The sequence below is a fragment of the Myotis myotis genome, unplaced genomic scaffold (assembly GCF_014108235.1).
Source record: "Myotis myotis isolate mMyoMyo1 unplaced genomic scaffold, mMyoMyo1.p scaffold_m19_p_5, whole genome shotgun sequence".
NCBI lineage: Eukaryota > Metazoa > Chordata > Mammalia > Chiroptera > Vespertilionidae > Myotis > Myotis myotis.
In genome coordinates, this window is record NW_023416357.1 from 7,185,682 (window position 1) to 7,207,203 (window position 21,522).

Consider the following 21,522-nt stretch of genomic DNA (forward strand, 5'->3'; position numbering starts at 1 on the left):
CCACTGTGGCTCAGGGGCTGAGTGTGGACCTATGAACCAGGAGGTCACGGTTCCATTCCTGCTCAGCGCACATGTCTGGGCTGCGGGCTCAGCTCCCAGTAGGGGGCATGCAGGAGGCAGCCGCTCAATGATTCTCTCTCATCACTGATGTTTCTCTCTCTCCCTCTCCCTTCCTCTCTGAAATCAATAAAAATATAATTTAAAAAAACCTATTTAACCTCACATTTTTTCAGAAGCAAACCACAAAGTTCCAAGAAGCACTGCTCTATATGAAATCAAAACATTAACAACCACCACCCACTGGGCTCCCCTCGGACAGCCCAGTGACACATGTTTAGAAACCTCAACATGTCCCAAACAACGTAATTTCCAGCCAAATATGGCAGAACAATTAACCTCGTGGCTGCAGTTAGTCTGAATCACTTCAACATTTTTAATCCTCGGTTAAACAGTCATCTAGTTTGAACAATTTTCCGAACTTCGCCCACAATGGAGTCACTTGGGCAATCACTACCATGACTGTGAGACCTGACAGGCCGCCGCGGGTGGCTAAGGGGACGCAAGTCCCATCCAGACTATCTCAGAGCAACGGGACTTCTATGCTCAGGCCTCACCCCTCAAAGCTGTAGTGATGTCAAGGTTTTGCAAAAACAATCTTGTTCTCCTTTCCACAACAAAATTCACTATTTAAAGGGATCTGGTTATGAAATCTGGTGTAGAAAAACAATTGTTTGTGTTTTTAATGTTCATAAATCAGATAAAAACTATAGCAACAAAAATGTGCGCTCTACTAGGGAAAAACAGTAAAATAGAATGCAATTCGTATTTTATCTAAAATTTTACAAAACTAGTTTACCTGTCATTATTATGACACAATTTATTTAAGGGAAACAAATTACATATAAAATCTATTTTAAAAATTGATTTCCTAGTCATCAAAGAAAAATACAACACAAATAGTCAGGACTCTAGCTTGTCGCGTCTGGCTTTGTTTCTGACTAGAGTGAGAGGGACGGAATCAATGAAACCCTCAGGTCTTTTACAGGCCTCGTAAGGTCACAGCACAGAACGCTGAGATCTGAGACCCTCACTAAAGTGGCGGGGGTGCAGCAGCGAGGAGGAGTCGGGGGCTAGGAGCCCGGCTACGTCCTCAGCTGTTCTGCAGGTCTGAGGAATCCTGCCTGGCTCCCCGACGCCCCGGGACCCTGTGGAAGTCAGGTGGTTTACCATAACCAAGTCACATAAATATTCAAGGGAACACGAGACAGTTACCTTCCAATATATTATTAAATTCTTCCCGTCAGAGCGCCACTCTCTCCAAGTGTCCGGTCCCTTGGAAGGAACTAGGAAAGAGATGGAAAAGTTAGCATGTGAGGATGCTACTACGTCAGCTGATGTCAATAATTGAGATGGTGGTGCTTGAAGTTTGTTTCTAGGCTTCTGGAATTCTCGGTAAGAATGGGAAGTACACTCAGTGGCTTCCACCTGAAAATGAAGAAGGAAATGCTCTCAACCCCGACAAAACACCAGCCCCTTTAGCATGGTAACAACCCCCCTCACGGCTGTCAGCACCGGGTAGAGTTCTCCTCTGTCCAGTCGGCCGTGGCCACACGCTGGCTTCCTGGCTGCTTTCAGACCTGCAGAGGACGCCTGCCCCGGCTCCCTGACTTTCTCGCCCTCCCTTCCCCTGAGAAACCACCAGGCTGGCTCACTCACCCAGGGTCACCTTGTTCCCGAGGTCCCGCCCAGCCACCCTATTTAAGATGGCAACTCCCCTCTCCACCACCCGTCTTCAGTCCTCGGCCCCCTTCCTAGGTTTTATTTTTCCTTGTGGCACTCACTACCACCAGGCATACTAATATACAATAAAAGTAATGATTTCTAAATCTCTACCCTCTAGATCCCCTGGACAGAGATTGCTGTTCTACTGCTGCTCTGTCCTTGGAGACCAGAACAATTCCGGACACACAGGTGGGGGACGCCACAGGTATTTGTCAAGTGATGAATGGCTTCACCTCAATGAAGCATAAACAAAATGCTCCTGCCTTCTGGCTGCAACAGCTCATCAACCGAAGACAAAGCTTTGCCTGTGGGGGCTGCTCCTGCCCTGTGGGTCCCTCCCCTCCCACACCGTATCAGGGCTGGCTGGTGTGACCAACAGGGAACGGCAGCCGTGAAGGTATGTCCCTGCTGCGGCCAGGTCATCAGGAGGTTGTGGAGGCGGCCTTGTTCTCTCGATGACCACTAAGTCCAGGGCAGCCGGCTGCCACCTCGGCGGACACCAGCAGCCCTGTGGGAGGAACGCAGGCTCCTGCCCGCAGCCCTGTGAGAGAACCGCCTGGAGCAGACCCTCTGGCCCCCATCAAGCCCAAGGCCCCCACCCACGGGGTGAGTGGTCTCCGGAGAGATGCTCAGCGAAGCTGCTCCGGAGTCTCTGACCAGGACACTCACTCACTGTGAGACAGGAAATGTTTGCTGCTTTAAAGCAGAGTGCTGTGGGGTAACTGGTCACACAGCAATAGATGCTCTGGACTCATGCATAGGATTCGATTCTGAGGATCCAAGCGAGTCTTACACACACCGCAAAGCCCCTCTCCTCTCCCAGCCTTCGTGTGGAGACACAACATCTGATGAACAGCCATCACTTTTTGTTTTACTGTTTGTCCAATTTGGGAGGAGGAGTTTTATACTCCCTCTATTACAAAATGCAAATAAAGAATGTGCTATCTTTTGATGCATGATTCCTGAAAACCACACCTATTTCTATTTTCTGTTTTAAAGCCAGCAACTGGGGTTCAGGGGTTGAATCTTATTCTGTCTTTGGGGATCATAGTCAGAAAACCAGTTACCTGACTACATAGCTTATGCTGCTCTAGGTGTAGCTGTGGAAACTAAAGTTGGAGACCTTAGCCCCAGCCATTTCTCAGGCCTAGGTCAGCAATAAAAATTCCAACGAATTCTCTCCATTAACACTTGTTTTTACTAAAAAAGGCAATCTAGATCACGAACAGGAGGAAAGTGTGTGAGAAGAATCTCGGCACGATATCCCCACGGTTCCATCACTCTAACATAGACATGACTTGCAGGGAGGGTAGCCTGGTCCTTGCACACAGCACATGCCCAGCATTTCCCTTATCATCACGAAACCTTAAAGACCATCATTCAAAATGTCTGTATAATATGTTACCAGCAGGTGTTATATAATTACACAATCTGGCTACCCACTCTCCTGTTTTCAGTCACTTTGGTGACATTTTTCTCTAAAAGCAGTTGTAGCATGTCAGGGACCATAGTAATAATTAACCATAAATCATTCTGTTAACTTACTGGCTTCTGTGGTTAAATATTGTTTTTCATTGCTCCACTTGCTCCATTTCCAGAAAGTTTCACTAGAACAACGAATCCGAAAAGCATACACGGTGTATGGACTTAACTTGTCCACAGCAATGAGGTAATTTGAATTGTCTACTCCTTTGACTGTGACAGTCCGCTATTAGAAAACAAACAATAGGTGCACATGAAATATCACCTGTGTATGAATACATATACATATACATATACACACACACACACACACACGTACACATACTTTTTAAAAATAAGAAAGCCTCCCTTATTTGTAACCAATTGACTGAACAGCCACATGAGTTTGCCTCTCTCAGATTATCCCCTACCATATTTTAATTCTTACATAAATGCCAAATCAGTGAAATTAAGCTCTGCAATAGCAATAAACAAAACGAAGGTGTCTTGTATCCAAATATTGAATCTAATGAATAATGGTCAGTTAAATTATGCAGAGAGGAGAACATAAGTTTGGTAAATCAACGGCTAGTGGTGATGCAGTAAACCTTAATATACTTGGGTGATTTAAGGTGACATTGAGGGTTGCACATGTCATTTAGGTGTATTTGGGAGCTTCTGGAAGCATGCTTCCGCTTAGCCCTGCTTTTCAATATGGCACTTAGCACCTCTAGTCTGGTGCTTAACCTGCAGACTATTCAACAAATATTTAAACTAAATAAAATTAAAAGGAAGCCATCCAAAACAAATTCGAGGATCTGCACACCCCGGGGAAGCCTGGGATCTCCCGGTTACTTACTCCAAAGGAGCTTTCAGAGTTACAGCTTGCAGTGCAACTGAAGACAGTCTAGAGATCATTAGTAAGTTTCCAAATGAATTTTTAAGTATGATATCATTTATTTTGGACGTTACCACCAATTACAAGGTGGTGCCGTATAAAAGTCAACCTGAGTATTTAAAATGTATTAAGAAGTCATGTTGAGCCTTATAATAACCGATTATAACTTGCTCCTGCAGCTGCACTTAGCGGTTTTAAAATCACATCTTCTCTCCGGTGCCAATTAGTCCATTATCTGATGCTAAAGGTTACAGCAGAAACCACTCGCTAATTCACAAATTTGTTGAGCACCAGCTACACGCCAGGTGCTACACTAGACCCAGAAACAGTCTGAGTAAAAGTCAAACTTATGCTCCGTAGTAGCCAGTATTATAGTTGTTTCCAAGTGCCACACACAATGCTGTCATTACACTCAGACATAATATCGTGGTTCTTAGTAAATCTCTGTAATCAATACTCAGAGCTTATGCATATAAACTTACTTAGTTATTTTTGAAAACGAAGTATCTTATCAATAGTAACCTCTAAGGAAGTTTGCAGGAGAATCTTACTCACCAATTCCCGTACTGAATTAGCTTTGTTAATTTCCACTTGACATAACAGTTTAATCTTTGCAAAGTTGCCTGGTAAATGCCAGGAAAGTGTGACAGCTGTTGAATTAATATCCTTCACTCTGACTGAGGTAGGAGTACGAGGGTAAACTGTAAATACAATTTTTAAAGATGAATGACTTTAACAGCTATTTTCTAACATGACAGATGAGAATCAAGGACAATAAAGACCAAGAGAGGTACTGTTAGTGCCGATCAACAACATTCTGCTCAGTGTTTGTGAAATACGCAAACCTCGCTGCTTCACTGCCGACCACGTGCCAACGTTTTTTAAGAACCGACCTCACTCAGGTTCCTGAACTGGTGTCAGGAATACTAAACGGTGGTCAGAGCACCGTCTCTACCTGCAAGGAACCCCTGACTTACGTGGGGGACGGGGGGGGAGGGCACAGGGACGACAAACCAAAAGAAAGAAAATGAGCAAGAGAACAGATGCTAAATTCTAAATGTGGGGCACACACATTAAGCACCACAGGAATTTAGACATAAACGTGGTCAGGGGAATCCTACAGTGAAGACGGGACTGGGGGTGAGCCTGGAAAGAAGAATCAGACTAAAGCTGGCAAAACGAACGCAGGAAAGCATTTCAGGTCGGGGTCCTGGCACAGCGGAGCAAAGTGCGTGCCGCGCTGGTGACCACGCACGCCCCGGTCTGATGGTGGGGAAGAATCATGTGGTGAATAAGGCTGAAAGGGCAGAGGGCAGACAACTGCACACAAACGCTGTCAAGTACAAAATGTAGCCATCGCGTCCTTAGGTAAAATAAGGAAATAAGAAAGATGCTGGGAGGAAATAGTTGACGAAGGTGATTTACATGTAACAAACAAGGCAGCAGGACCACGGCCCATCACTGGCCAGGCTGTACCAGAGGGCGTCGGGTTTAAGCCCTTCTCCGCGTCTGTTAATCTCTGTGCTGCAGAGCCCGGCACGGCTGGTGCGCATGGAATGACCATGGGGATGAAGGCCGAAGTGCTGGGCCATACTTTATCTCTATTTTAAGCTACAGATTCATAGGATTGGCAAAAATTTAAGAAGTCATCAGCAGTGAAAAGGAGTGAACTATTTACGGACCCATACACCTTGGATGGATCTCAAGGATATTACCCTTAGTAAAAAACGCCAACCTCCACAGGTTACATGCGGCACGGTTCCACTCACATGACACTCTCAAAATGACCACACAACGGAGATGAAGAGCAGATCGGCTGCTGCCCAGGGACAGGGATGTGAAAGCGTGTGTGTGTGGATGAGGGTAGTGTTAAAGGGACAGCATGAGGAAGTGCCTTCATGGTGACAGCAGTCTTGACTGTGTTGGGTCCATGAATCTAAACATAAACCCAATCACATGGACCTTCACACATATACGTACACCACACACACACACACACTTGAATGCGTATAAAAACTGGTGAAAACTGGGGCTGGGTAAGGTCGGTAGTGTGGTTCGCAGTACTGTTCCGAGGTCAGTTGCCTCGTTTGGATCTTGTACTACAGTAACATCAGGGGTTACCACTGGGGAAAGCCAGGGCTCTAATTTATTATTTTCTGCAACCACTTACCATTATTTCAAAACAAAAAGTCTTTAAAAATTGGGCAATTTTTTTTTCCAGAAATCAAAAACTATTAGATAATGCTACTGACAGTTTCTATGTAAATGAAATGACCTTCAAAATTTTACCTGGATTCAACAAAACGGTGAAACTTGAAATTACACATTTTAAAGCTTTTAAAATGACATTTACAAGATTAATACTAAGTAATTGTACAGAAAATAATCAGTAAAAAGTAATCCCTAGACAGACCTTTCAGTGATCTCAAGACATTTTGCCACTTCTAAGTTATTGTAAGACACTGGTTTGTGTAGCAGCTTACCTTTTTCGGTCACATTGATGAAAATCGTTGATTCTGATTGACCCAGAGGATTGCGAGCATTCAAAGTAAAATTATATATTTCTTGGTTTGGAAGCACTTGAAAGAGTAACTGATAGCTTTCATTAATGGGCGCTTCAACTCTTTTAAATTTAACAGATTCTCCAGAAAAACTGAAAATTAAGAGCGGAATAAGAAATATTAAAATAATATCAAGACCTGGCCTGGTAGCTCAGTTGGTTGGAGCACCATCCCAAAACACCAAGGTGGCGGGTTCGATCTCCAGTCAGGGCACATACAAGATCAACCAGTGAATGCACAAATAAGTGGAACAATAAATCCATGTTTCTCTCTTTCTCCACCCCCCCACTCTCTAAAATCAATCAATAATTTTTTTTTAAATACCAAAATGGCAAGAGATAAACGGTGCAGGAAAAAACGAATGGGTAAATGTCTAACAATTAACGTTTTCCAAGTATTTCTATTTCTAATTATAGATGTACTACATCCTCAGAGAAGAAAGTGTATACGATAAGTAAATAGAAGAAAATAATCAGCCGTAAGCCCGCTATCGAGAAACAGTCTTCGCTCCTATTTGAGGCTTCTTCCTTCCGGGCTTTGTGAAAAAGGAGACAAATCCAGCCTGCACGCATTGAGTTGCAGTATATCCCATTTTATACTACATATCTGGCTTTCTATCTTGCTCATAATATAAAAGAGATAGAGCACTTCGCTGTATCATGTGACATCATTCTAATGGACTCCATGCTGCTTAAGTCTGGCGTCTTTTCCTGGTGACGCTTACCTTTCAAACAAAGTGTAACTTGTACTGCGTGGGCCCACCAAAGCCGTCGGCCTTCCTGGGTCCCACGTACAGATAATCTCTTTTAAGTCATAAGTCTCACAGTTCAGCTTTTGAGGAATATCAGGTGGATCTGAAAGGAAAAAGAAAAAAGATGTACTTATTTTAACATCTATGCCCCCGAAAATGTTCTGTTTCATATATGTTAATTATATTTTGTACCATTTCTTTAAAATGAGATAATGTACTGTTCATATTTTACTTTTTGAACAATGCAGGAATTACTGTTCTTTCCATAGCATGTTTGTTCGGAGTTCATATTACATAAGAAATGACAGATTAAATTATACTGAAGAGTGACTACTAGTATTAGCTCATCTGAAAATTCCTCAATAGCAATTTGAAGATAGCGACTATATTTTCTCCCCTTAAATACTATTTGAGTCTATAAAATCTCTCAAAGGAAGGTGTGTCCAATAAGTTAAGTCAGAAAAATCTACAGGTTAAACATATTATTATGGATCATATATATGGCTTGAAAAGAAGTACCAAGTCATATTAAAAGTCAACCTAAGTCATGTTACAAGTTTCGAGTTCTTAAGTAAGTCCCAAGGACTATTATCTACAAAGTAACTCTCAGTAAAATTCTGCATCTCCCTATGTTGACAGTGAATTCTGCTCTTCTGTCATTTTCATTCTTTATTGAAACCATTCTCTCTGGCTTTGTTCAGGAAGGACCAGAAAAAGAAAAAAGGTGTTGTTTTTTTGGGGGGGTTTTTTTTAAGTGTGTTTAAGACTTTTAAAGTGATAAGGGAAAAATTCTACAGTCTGACAATGATTATAGAAATTGATATTTCTGTGATGTTTAACCGAAAACATAGGGTGTCCCAAAACTTTATCCAAACTATCTGCCACTGAAGGTAAGCTTTTTAAAAAAACAATTATCTACTTACTAAAAAATTATGTAAAATAATCTTATTTTAAAACAACTAACTGTTCAAAAGTTCTTAGTTTATCAACCAAGACTTAGCAGATTTCACATACCTGCTCCAGAGATAAGAACAATGTCCTACAGGGATGCTTTAGGTAATGCCAGGAGTGATGGGTATTTATATCAAAGTCTAACAAATGGATAATGAAACTAATACTGACATATTTGGTTTGAAATTTGTTTTAAATCTAAGGCAAAACTTCAGTCACTTTATTAAAATGACAGCACATTTTTTAGTATATTTTAAATGCTTATTATTTTAGTATTTGGCAGACATATTAAGTTGAAATACTTCAAGTCCAAATAACAGGCGCAAAGTAGAAAGAAGTGGAAGCAAAGAGAGAAAGAGAAAAAAATGTCAGAGGGCAGTATTTACAAGTTAATGTATGGCTTTTCTTTTCCTTTCAAAGACATTAACTTACAAAAGAATCAACTGAAGCTAGGCAAACTAGGTATAAATCAATTGTATTTCTATGTACCAGCACATAACAATTTAAAAATCAAAGCCATTTTTATGAAAATATTTTCAAATGACAAAGTATTAATTTGACATGTGATATTAATATTTACATGTTCCAATCCCATGCCACAGTGTATTATTTTAAAACATCTTAAGTATGATGAAAGATTAACTCTTAGGTCAATATTTAATGCTGAAGTAGCTCCGGCGATAAAAATGACTCATATGAATGATTACTGAACAAATAATGTTCACAGATCTGTTTTGCTTATGATTAAATTAGCTCATACATGAACACGGACAAGTATTGGCAAATAACTATTCTCCTGTCTGTGAAATGATAAATTTATTTTCAATTACAAGAATAAGCTTGAGAAGTAAAAAAAAAAAAAAAAAGCCATTTTTAATTGGCATAAACATAGGAGTAAATTTACTAAAAGATATACAAGACCTCTTACCACCAAGATAAATTAAAGAAGACCTAACTAAATGGAGGGCTATACCATGGTTTTGGTTTGAATGACTCAATACTGTGAGAAAGAAAATTTTCCTAAGTTGATAGATTTAATGTAATCCAAGTCAAAATATTGGCTGGTTTTTATTACAAATGTGTGTGTAGAGGGGGAAGCTGGCAAACTGATTCTAAAATTCTTTCCAGTCTTTTCAATAAATTGTGGGTTAACAGGATGCCCACAGGAGAAAAAAAACAAACAAAACTCCCTTCCTCACACCATAGACTGCCCTGGCTGTAAGTTTCTAAAGAGCTCGCTTCAGAGGAAAGTCTATAGCTGCTTCTGAGCTCACAAACAGCGAGTGGTATTTCCACCGACAGATGCTACCAGCGAAGGTTCGATTAGGAAATAAATGGGTTTGTTCTAGGACTCTGGTAAAAGATTAGAACACTAAAATAATAACACCTGTGAATATTCTCATCCTTTAAGTTTTAACTTTTTTCTTTCATGTTTGTAAGTGGATATCTCACTTTTTGGTAGCGGCTAGTGGGCAGCTTCCCACCGTATACCACTGCTTCTCAACTTAGACTGCACGTCATATCCTAAAATACCATCAGGAAAGAAAATCTAATTTTCTGAAACTTAAATTTGAACATAACCTCACCCTCACTTGAATTCCAGTGCATTACTGGGGAGGCCAAAAGAGAGTAAGGTTACGGCCAGCAAGCTGAGACGTGCACCTAATCCTGCTTCTTCCCTTGGAAGTGGATCAGCAACTGAAGGTAACTCATCCTAAGTGTCTATGGACGTGAGACAGAGATGGAGGGCTGCTGACCTGGAGCACAGCCGAGAATCAGAAGAAAGTGTAAGAGCCTGGCAGGTGTGGCTCAGTGGTTGAGCATCAACCTATGAACTAGGAGGTCAAGATTCAATTCCCAATCAAAACACATGCCTGGATTGCAGGCTCGATCCCCAGTGTGGGGTGAACAGGAGGCAGCCTATCAATGATTCTCTCCTTCCCTCTCCCTTCCTCTGTGAAATCAATAAAAATATATCTCATATAATAAAAGTCTCATATGCAAATAAACTGAATGGTGGAATGACTGGTGGAACAACCAGTCGCTATGACGCACACTGATCACCAACGCAGATACTCAACATAGGAGTTGCCCCCAGCCCACAGACCCCAGGCCGACCAAGGTGGGTGCCAGCAGGGGCCCCCCCAGTCTCCCTGCCAATTGCCCCATGGATCAGCCCTGATCTCCAGCCAGGCCTAGCATGAATTCCATGCACTGGACCTCTAGTTTTTTTTTTTATAAAAGCATAAGAAAATCACAAAGCAATCGAAACCCACTCACTACATTTCACACACTTCATTTCAGGAGACCCTTAGACCACTCGCAGAGCCTTTGAATGAAGAATGCGGGAAGTGGGGGGAGCAGAGTCCCTGCTGGAGACAAAGCTATCTCTGCACCAGCCCAGAGTGACCTCAGGGGAGGGGACCAAGAACTCATAACAACCTTATCTGTGCACATTCAACACAACCCATATAGATCTGGCAACCCCACAGCGACTTCTGGATTGCCCTGGAGATTAGATCTGCAGGAATGGAGTACACAAATAGAGAGATGCCCTGCACTCTGGGACACAGGACACACAACACAACAGGGAGGACGTCTTCTCACCCATGTCTCCAACTGCCCTCTTCTCAAATATATTCTTCTTAAAGTGGGTGAAACAAATATCATGCTATTGAAAGATTTTGCATAAAATCATTACAATTTCTTTAATTTGGGAGCTTATTTTCAAAAGGTATGCTATAATAAGGTGGAAAATTAACTCATCTACACTAATAATAGACAAATATGTAAATTGACTGTCCCTTCACAATGCTCCACGGCCAATCAGGAGTGAGTATGCAAATTAACCCAACAAAGATGGCGGGCCTGTAGGCAGCGAGCACGTGCGCAGGTGCCAAGCGGCCAGGGGGTGGGCGGGAAACCTGCCGCATCACCATGGCAATGTGGAGGGCATCCCCACCCCCCTGGCCGTTCTGGGCCTACGCACGCAGTCACCGAGCAGCCTGGGTCCCAGGGATGCCACTGGAGTGTCTGGCCCTGTCAGCCCGGCCTGGGGGCGGCTGAAGTTCCCAGTCCTTTTCCTTTCTGCAGCCCCTGGACTGGAAGTGAAAACCAAGAGCACAGGGAGCGCCAGGAATTCTGGGAATTGTAGTTATGGTGGCAGCCCCTGGACCAGAAGCTGAAGCCCAGAGCGTGGGGAGCACCAGGAATGCTGGGAATCGTAGTTCTGGTGGCAGACGGATTTCCTAGACACTAGAGCAAAGTGAGCCTGGAGCAAGTTACTGTTGCGGGTGGAGGATGGTGGGAAAGCAAAGGTTAGAGACATAAGTAAAGTCAGAGTGTCGAGGAAAAATTAAAAGGAAGATATCCTGCAACTTCTAGGAAATCTCCACCAATGGAGCAAAGAAAAAAAAAAGACCTCTACTATTGTGAGCACAAAACCAAACTGGGTTGGGGTCTCAGACAATTTGCTCATATGACTGCAAAGACAGACAGAAACTCCCGGATTGGAGAGGGCTCCCCTGAGGGCTCCCAGATTGAAGAGGGTGCAAGTCGGGCTGAGGGACCCATCCCCCGTGCACGAATCTTCCTGCACCAGGCCCCTAGTATGAAATCTTAAAGGATTCAGAAATTATATACTAACTTCTCTTGACTCGGCGAACCTGTTAACTGAGAATTTAAAATAAAATTCTTATTACGAAACCTACAAGATATATAAATACACGTATGTAGAGAACAAGCTTAGATCTCACCTGTAAACAAGTAAAATCTGCTGCCTTTTATATCATTTATATTAAAGAATAAAAAAATAAATAAGAAATACAATCACCTCAGGCCCCCCGAAAAAGCATTAAGGCTTTCAAAGGGCAAAAACTGATTAATAGAAACAGTTTTAAAAAATACATATTTTATACTTACATCCTGCAAAAATAACTGTTCCATACATGTCTTTGTTTGTCATGAAAACCACATTTGTTCCACTACTTATAGAAGCAGAAATGTTATGGACCTTGATCGCCACATTTTCCCCATCGAGATGAATAAGGGGATACTTTGCGTAGCTGATCTGTGCTGATGACACTTCTTCTTGAGTCACAAAACAGAATGTTACATCTGAGCCCACAGGTACCACTTTGTCTTGAGGAAAAACCTTATTCTGAATATCAGTAGACCCTAGAAAGATCAAAAGGAATTACAGAGACTTTAGAAGTCTTTTACCATGACGCAGACCAGTGCATACGGAACACACTTTGGCAGCTTTATGATAACGGTGGCCCGAAGATCAGGGATGTCCTCCAGGTTACAGAGGAACAAGGCATATACAAGAAGTAAAATATGCGTGGTTTTATCTACATATGGTGGAGCGATGGTGGGAACGGAGGGGGTTGTAGGTCAATGTCTAAGGTCATAGGTTCATGTCCAAGAAGTTCTAAAAGTCTGATAAATGGGTTTACGAGTATATCCACATGTGAAAAGTCAACACCAAGCACAAGTCAGTCTTAACTCCCTTCCTGTGAATGGATCTATGTATTTAGGGCAGGCTTGCTACTGTCCATCACCCTGAATATACGCTGGAATACTCCTTCTTCTAAACAGCACTTTTCCTCTAATCCCAACTCTGTGCAGCTTAAAGCCACACCTCTGGTTTTTATTCCCCTGAACAGCCATTCTTTTAAATTACCTCTAGTCTCCGTTCTACCTACTTACTCTTTCCCAGGCGGCAACGTGGCTCTACCCCAACCACTCCACGCGGAAGTGGCCGGCTGGCCGAACTGCTCCGTCCCTGGCCACTTCTGAGCGATCTTCCCCTTCGATGTCCACAGCATCTGGTAGCTGCCCAATGTCCTCCTTCTCGAAACTCCCTTCGCTCGTGGGTTCCCTGGCTGTCCCCTCCTGCGCTACCCTTCACCCCTGGCGGCTGTTTGCTTTGCTGGTCTCTCTCTTCCATCCTCATAAAGCTTCTAAGGGCTGGGTCCTTGGTCTCCATTCCCCTTTCCCTGAGCTACAGGAACCTCCGGGATTTAAACATTTTTCACACCACATATCTGCTGCTGATTTTCAAATATGTTATCTCCAGCTCCAACCAATCACCCGGGTGGCCTACCTGTATTTCCAGCTGCCTAGAAGACACTGCTTTCCAGACACTTCCTATGTCCCTCGAGCTCAATGTATGAAAAATGAAGTGGATCTTTCCTACCTGATGCATTCATCTATTTTGTCTCAGTGGAAAGCAGCCCCAGCTACCCAGCTGCCCAAACTAACCATCATCTTTGGCTCTACTGCTCCCTGAGGAAACGCACCGTCCCCGATTCTCCTTCTGTCTCCTCAGTGTTTGCACACCTCCCCCCTCGTCCGTTCCAACCCCGGGGATCTAGTCACGCCTTCACTGTCCTCAACTGCAAAAAATTCTCCTTATTTATCCACCTGCTCCAGTCCTGCCTTCCTCGGATCCGTTTCTCCAGACTGTCACTAAGGTGAAGAATCTACGATGAGGCACAGTCTTTTTAAGAACGTCGTTTTAGTGCCAATAATTTGCTGGGCCTCTCCCGTCCTGCCAGCATTCTGCCTGCATAGGAGTCTTACTCAATGTGCTGGTGATTTGGGGCATATTTGCCGATTCCCATGTCTCTGCAAAAACTGTTACCCCGAGGGGTCTGCTCTGTGGATGAGAAATTCGGAGCCTTTTTTAAAAATACAGGCTTGATCTCATTACCACCTGCACACAAATTTTAGATGGTCTTCAATGTCTACCACAGTGATTTTCAAACCTGGATGTTTTTCAAATCACTCAGAGAGTTCTTTAAAAATACAGATTCCTCAGGCCTATCTCAGACTTTCTGAATCAAAACACACTGGGATGGGGGGCCTGGAAGATCCCTAAGTGACCCTCATGCAGACGAATGGGGGTCCGAGAAGTGAAAGCTTCAACTGCATCTCCCCCTGAAACAAGGGTCATCGCATCCACGGGAAACGAAGGTTCTTTAAACGTCAGCTTACAGGAAATGCTCTGCAGGGGGCTCCAGTCGCTCCACTCTTTGCGGCCAGAGAAGCGCGCGTCGTCGACGTAGCGCCGCAGGCCCACGGAGTGCGTGGCACACTCCAGGGGCAGGTCCGAGGCCCAGCTCCAGCGGAGGACTGTGTCCTCCCCGTTCAGGGTTGTGTTGTAGGTCTCCTGCAAAATGAACACCAACGCAACACTCTACTCCCCCGTAGGGATACGTTCTGCTCTCCTTCGGGATCGACAAACACCACGGACTGTATATTACCACCAGCTAAGTAAGCCAAAGGTTTGTTTGTCCTTTTATTTGTATTTATTTTTTTATCCTCACTGGAGGATATTTTTTTCCATTGATTTTCAGAGAGAGTGGAAAAGAGAGGGAAAGACAGAGAGGAATATCGATGTGAGAGAAACATTATCGATTGGTTGCCTCCTGGACAAGCCCCAACCAGGGCCTGGGCCTGGGAGGAGCCGGCAACCGTGTTATGTGCCCTTGACGGAAATAAAACCCGGGACCCTTCAGTCCGCAGGCCAACGCTCCATACACTGAGCCAAACCGGCTAGGGCTTGCTTGTCCTTTTAAAAAATGATCTGTTCCCTACAAGGTAAATAGGATAGTGACAGTAACAATAATCAGGACTCATTTATGTTTACTTCTTCAAAGTATTTCCTTTTCTCTTGCTTCCTGAAATCTCTCGATAGCAAGAGGACAGATGTTTTTTAAGGTGTAAATGCACAAGGGCCAAGAACAGAAGATGCTGGAGGGCAGATGCACAACAGTAACCGACTCATGTCGGTGTTTCTCTCTCCCTCTGTCTCTCTCCCTCCTTTCCACTCTCTCTAAAAATCAGTGGAGCCCTAGTCGGTTTGGCTCAGTGGGGAAAATATCCTCATGTGAGGATTAACAACAACAACAAAAAGTAATGTTAAGATTTTTGCCTAAAATAATAACATTAATAATGACATAGCCCATCCTAATTACCTATAATGAGCCCCAGTCAACAAGCCTCATTTAGGCAAACAAAAATTCCAATTAGATTTTTCTTATTTTTTAAAGGGCCACTCACTTAAATATGAGCAGCAACCAGGATGATCAGAAAGTGGAGAAAAAGTTCTAAAAGTCAAAGGTCAAAATAATGAAAAAAGGAACTTGAAGAAACATTGCACAGAAAGGAAAAGAAATTTAAATCACTCATACCCTCCTTCAGAAATAGAATATTGCAAGAACAGGATACATGTTTTTTAAAAGAATGGAGCTTAACAAAAAAGGGATAGCCAGGTTAGCTCAATGGATAGAGCGTAGGTATGCAAACTGAAGGGTCCCGGGTTCGATTCCAGTCAAGGGCGTACACCTCGGTTGCAGGCTCTTCCCTGCATGGGCCTTGCTGAGGGCCCATGCAGGAGGCAACCAATCTATGTGTTTCTCTCATTTTGATATTTCTCTCAGTCTTTCCCTTTCTCTTCCATTTTCTCTAAAGATCAATGGAAAAACATCCTTGGGTGAGGATTAAAAAAATAATAATAGCCTAAACCGGTTTGGCTCAGTGGATAGAGCGTCGGCCTGCGGACTGAAAGGTCCCAGGTTCAATTCCGGTCAAGGGCATGTACCTGGGTTGTGGGCACATCCCCAGTAGGAGATGTGCAGGAGGCAGCTGATCGATGTTTCTCTCTCATCGATGTTTCTAACTCTCCATCTCTCTCCCTTCCTCTCTGTAAAAAATCAATAAAATATATTTTAAAAACAACAACAACAACAAAATAAAAATAATAAAAGAAAAAGGTAAAAGGAATCCAGTGGTCGATCTTGGAGACCCTTGGACTATAGCTTCCTAACGAATATGCCAAAAGACACTGAGGTTTGTCTTGAATGGGTGATGGGTACATCTAGGTTTGAATCTGCAAACTTAGAAGATCCTCAGAGAGATTTCTTCACAAATATATAACTGATAGAATACTAGTATGCTTGAGTATTTTAACGAGATTTACACACTCTGGAGAGAACTTAGGATTGAATTACTGAAGTAGATAAATGAAACTAAAAATACAAGGTAAGAAATTTTACCCCCCTCCCCCCCTCCCCCACCCCCAAAAAGAAAAAGAATTGTATACACTACTTGGTTGAGCTGTAAATAGTGTTTCTATAACTATAATACAAACAATAAATACCGGTCTATAGAAAATTATAACAGAACAATACTGGGAAAAGATAGAAACTGTGTGTGTGTGTGTGTGTGTGTGTGAGAGAGAGAGAGAGAGAGAGAGAGGGAGGGAGATAAGGGAGCATGAAAGCAAGCACACAGTATGTGAGGTGACAGGGGACTAAATTCCCATCTTCCATTGTTCAGAGTTAATGAAACATTGCTCACAACTGGAAAAACAAGGAAGAGAGAAATGGGAGTAGCAAAGGTGGTGCGTGACCTACGGGTGATCGATCCCCGGTAGGTCATACCCTGGCCTGTGCTACGCCTGGCTTCCACGGCCGTACGGGAGGTGGTGGGCAGAAACTGTCAACTTATAAATGAAAACACTATGAATAAACTTATAAGCTAAACATTAATATATAGTGTTCTTGATCTTTACAGTATTGTAAAATAATTGCATTATAACCTGTCACAAAATGACTGATAATAAGCAATTCTAACAAATTCTGATATTAATAATGCATAATTATAAATAAAAATGTGACTTTTATGGACCTGGCTCATTTACCCTCTTCTATTTCACTTTTTAAAATGAACTTGTTCGATCTCTATTTTCTTACCTCTTGCTGTGTCTCCCATACAAAGATTTTTCTTCAAAGATCATATGTACTCTCAAAAGTAGAGAATTACTACCTTGCCTTTGCAGTCTTGTTATGAATGAGTCATGTAACTTTAGAATATTTCTATTCATTCATGTTTGATTTCACTCATACTTCAAAGAGATTCCCTATTCTTCTAGCAACCCTACATTAGTTTTTAAAAAATCTACCCCACAAAGGAAGTAATAACAGCTAATAATTGTTTAGCAGCTTTATAAATATCATATCATTAACTAAAGCAAATATTAGCACCACTTTACAGATGAGAAAAAGAGGGTTTCGAGAAGTTACCCTAAGCCAGGAAGTAGGAACCCAGAATACAAAATCTTAAGCCATAATAAAAAAGCTGCTCAATATAATTTTAAATAAGTAATAACTTTGAGACAACAGGGTAGAGCTATATCACCTCTAGCTGTAAATTACACTGACAGGCAAGAATTGCCATCAAAATTCAAGAAAAGCAAGAACATCTTAGGCTGAAGTAATTAGGATGGGCTTTACAATAAGGAGTAGGATTTTACATGAGTCTTGAAACCTAGGTTCAGTTTGGATGGGTGAAAAGGAAGGGAGGGCATCATAGATGAAAAATTATATCCTTGTCATGTACAATAATCGCAATGGCCGGGCAGACCCTGGCCCCAGACTGCCTGGGTTCGAGTCCTGGCCCCCCACTTTGTGTTTCTCCGGGGCTCTGTCGCCCCAGCTGTGAAATGGGGCCGACGCTAGCAGTGCCTCTCACATGGGCCTGTTGTGTGGACGCAAAGGATTAACGTGTGCACAGCTCTGACAACAGCGTCGGGAACTCTGGAGGCAGGAGATACCTGCTAACAAGGGCGACTGCTATAGTTTCAGGAATGTAATACTTGGATTGTCAAAAAGGAAAAATAAGGTAACTTTAAACAGGATATCCTATTTATCTTTACTATTTCATCTATGTACTTAGGCAAAGAAATTGTAAAATCATGAGATACTGTCTAGTTCTTCAATCTATAACTAAGCGCATTTCAAACCCATGGGGGAAGGAGAGTAAAAGGATAGGAGGAGGATCACCACGTTACCAGCTGTCAAAACTTCTCACTACTGTTTCTCACTAGCCCCTAGATTAAGAGCAAACTGAAGACAGATCACAAGGAAACCCATTAAAATTGGATTTAAAAAAAATAACAGGGAAAAAGCATTAGTACTAAATATAAGAATCAGATTAAGATATCTTCAAACTTACAGATTTATACAAAATTTCTCAATTACTATGGCTAAATATGTTTCAAAACATTTCTTTTTATGTTGATAATATTAGACAAAGATAAAATAATAGACTTAATTATATGCACACTTTTATTTTATTTATGTAAAAACATGCATATAAAACAGGCTAGACTGGAATACACGGAGGCAATGTTTACTGTGCCCAAGTGGTAAAATCATGGATTGTTCCTCCCTTAATTTCCTTTTTATAATGGCTGCACATAATTTTAATCATTGAGTGACTAGTGGGGGGTTTTCTGTGTTGTTGTTTTTTCATTGATTTTTAGAGAGGGAGGGAGGGAGAGGAAGAGAGAGACAGAAACATCGATGAGAGAGAAGCATCCATCGGCTGCCTCCTGCATGTCCCCTACTGGGGGACTGAGCCTACAATCTGGGCATGTGCCCTGACCGGGAATCAAACCAGCAACCTCTTGGCTCATGGGCTGACTGAGCCACACCGGCTGGGCATGAGTGATTAGTTTTTAATGAACCCTGAAAGGATATCTGATCTACTTCCCTAATAATCCAAAGGTTCACTGATGCCACCTGAAAAGCCATTTTAAAAAGCATTCAGCTTCTTTAATGCCATAGGAAAAAAATCTACTCGGTTCAGACTTACTAATTTTACGAGTTCCATATTCTCTTTCCGTAGGACTTTAATTTCCCAAATGACATTTGTGTGACGGGGAAAAGCAGAGCCCTTGTCACTCCACTCCAGGTGCAACGTAGAAGTTGAGAAATTGGCAGACAAACGCAGGATCTCCGGAGGGTCTGGAATGAGGGCTTAAAAAAGGAGATAATACTTAGTAAAATAGGTAATGATTTCTCATATTGTACTTCTATTAGTCAACTCATCTTAAACTCTATTCCTTCCTGATAAAAATACTCAAGAATGAGAAGGAAACTCTTCAACCTATTCCCGAAAAAAAGAGAGTATATGTATTTATTTATATAAGCGGCTCCCAGTGACTCATTGGCCAAATCTGAGAAAATGATTTATCAGCGGCTGTTTCAAATCCCGAATGTCTCTTGGAGTGTCCCCTGGTCTGGGACCTACAGTAGGTCAGTCACATCGGAGAGCAGTAAAAGAACTTCAGTACGGCTGTAGGTCAGGCCTACGAAAAGGATGGAAAATGATGGCAAGCTTGCTCTGGGCTTTCTCTGCCGCCCTCCCACTCATCTCCCAGTGTCAGAGCCCCCACGCTGGGGAGTCACTCACAGGAGGATGCCATGGGCTCTTCCTGGTTATAGGTATCAATCAATAGCAGCAAGACCATAATACAGGCCAAGACGCCGAGGGAGGAGGCCAATGGGTCCCTGGGCAGATCTGCAAGTCCTTCAGGAAGGCTAGGTCAGCAGGGCAGGGGGCCGGGAAAGGGACGAGGTGACCAAGTAGGAACCTGGCGAGAGCCATGAGGCTTGGATCATGATACGTATATGGAAAAGCCAGGGCAAAATCTGGTGGGCATTTTGAAGAAATGACTGGACCAAAGAAATGGAGGGTTAGTATAACGAGAAAGGCAAACGTCTGAGATCTCCTCAAGTTCTTAGCCCAGAAAAGCAGGAAAGGCTAAGGAAGGAGGGACCATCCTGAAGAAATGCAGGAGATTGCGGAGGGGGTAGGGGCAGACAGAGTCTCCAGGGAAGAAGAGGCGTAATGGAGGGGTGTGCAGACAGCGGAGGGAGACTGTGGTCCCCGACGCGAGAGGACTTTGCTGAGTGTAGCTGGGGAGATGAATGTGCGCACAGACGCAGAACAGCCAAAGCTCGCCTGGGGGCCATGGACAGGCAGTTCCCCCAGCAACAGACCAGAGACCCTGCAGGAAGGACACAGACGCAGAAGGAAACCAGAGAAAATCCAGGGCCACTGAGACCGAAAGAAATGGGGTGCTGCCTGGCCGGCGTGGCTCAGTGGATAGAGCGTCGGCCTGCGGACTGAAGGGTCCCAGGTTCGATTCCGGTCAAGGGCATGTACCTTGGTTGCGGGCACATCCCCAGTAGGGAGGTGTACAGGAGGCAGCTGATCGATGTTTCTCTCTCATTGATGTTTCTAACTCTCTATCCCTCTCCCTTCCTCTCTGTAAAAAATCAATAAAATATATTTTAAAAAAAGAAAAAAAGAAAAAAAGAAATGGGATGCCATCCAGGCAAACAAAGCAGAGCTCACGGAAGACAGAGCAGACCAGTAACACTGGTGCGGGCCCCTCTACGTTTGAGAAAGAAGTTGGGGGGTGGAGGTGGGGCAGAGGCCTCAGGGGCTGCTTTACAAAAGGTGGAGAGAGAGAAAAGTAGGAAACCTTCTAAAGCTTCAGGTCCCCCTCTCTATATGGGGCGGGGAAATCCCTGAGTACTCCGTGGATCCGCGGAGAACACACAAGGTCTGAAGGTGCTGCTCCGTTCCACGAAACGCGGGCTTTCTGGTCTGAGGGGCCAGAAACCCGGGGTTGGGTTCTTTCCTGCATGCTCCCTCCGCAGTGACAGGAAGGGCTGGGGAAGCTCCAAGAAACACACAGACACGCCTTCCCAGGCCTCAGGCCATCCGCCTGGCTGCCCCACGGAGCTCCAGGACCCGTGAAGTCCCGGCAAGGGGGTGGCCGAATGTGCTAAGTAACGAAAACGGCAGAGCAAACCCATATCGTTAATTCATCTTGGAACTTAAAACTAAGTCCATAGGAATAGTGGTATCCGTTTAACCACAACCCGCTGGCCACGTGCCCGGGGGGGTCTGTGTGACATGTTTGGAGACAGAGCACGCCCACAGCAACGTCGACGGTCCTCAGCTATCTCAGGACCCTGGGGCCTGCTGCTCAGGGGGCACTGCTTCCAGGAAAGGGGCAGAGGAGAGAAAGAAGCGCCCTAGTGCTGAGGGCGGGGGAGCAGGGGAGACCACCCAGAGCACAGGCTTCTAGCAAGGCGGTTCTTTCAAACGCTTCGCGACGGCAAGAGGTAGTGACTTTAAAATTATGAAACATGGGCGTGTTTTACTAAGGCCACATTCATCCACTCAAGTGCTTTCCTCCCTGAAAAGCCCACACAACTTACATTTTACCTAAATAGCAGTGGGCGACTCTT

General features: G+C 43.5%; 1 protein-coding gene across 1 annotated transcript in view; it reads right to left on the reverse strand.

Moving 5' to 3' along the window:
- Positions 1-21,522, reverse strand: part of LIFR (LIF receptor subunit alpha) — a 69,492-nt gene that overhangs the window by 15,396 nt on the left and 32,574 nt on the right. The window contains exons 5-12 of the mRNA XM_036308241.1: positions 19,070-19,233; positions 14,405-14,579; positions 12,326-12,580; positions 7,427-7,556; positions 6,625-6,794; positions 4,697-4,842; positions 3,328-3,490; positions 1,273-1,343 (exon numbers count right to left, since the gene is read on the reverse strand). Of these exons, the coding sequence (XP_036164134.1) occupies positions 1,273-1,343; positions 3,328-3,490; positions 4,697-4,842; positions 6,625-6,794; positions 7,427-7,556; positions 12,326-12,580; positions 14,405-14,579; positions 19,070-19,233 (1,274 nt within the window). The remainder of the gene's footprint in view (positions 1-1,272; positions 1,344-3,327; positions 3,491-4,696; positions 4,843-6,624; positions 6,795-7,426; positions 7,557-12,325; positions 12,581-14,404; positions 14,580-19,069; positions 19,234-21,522) is intronic.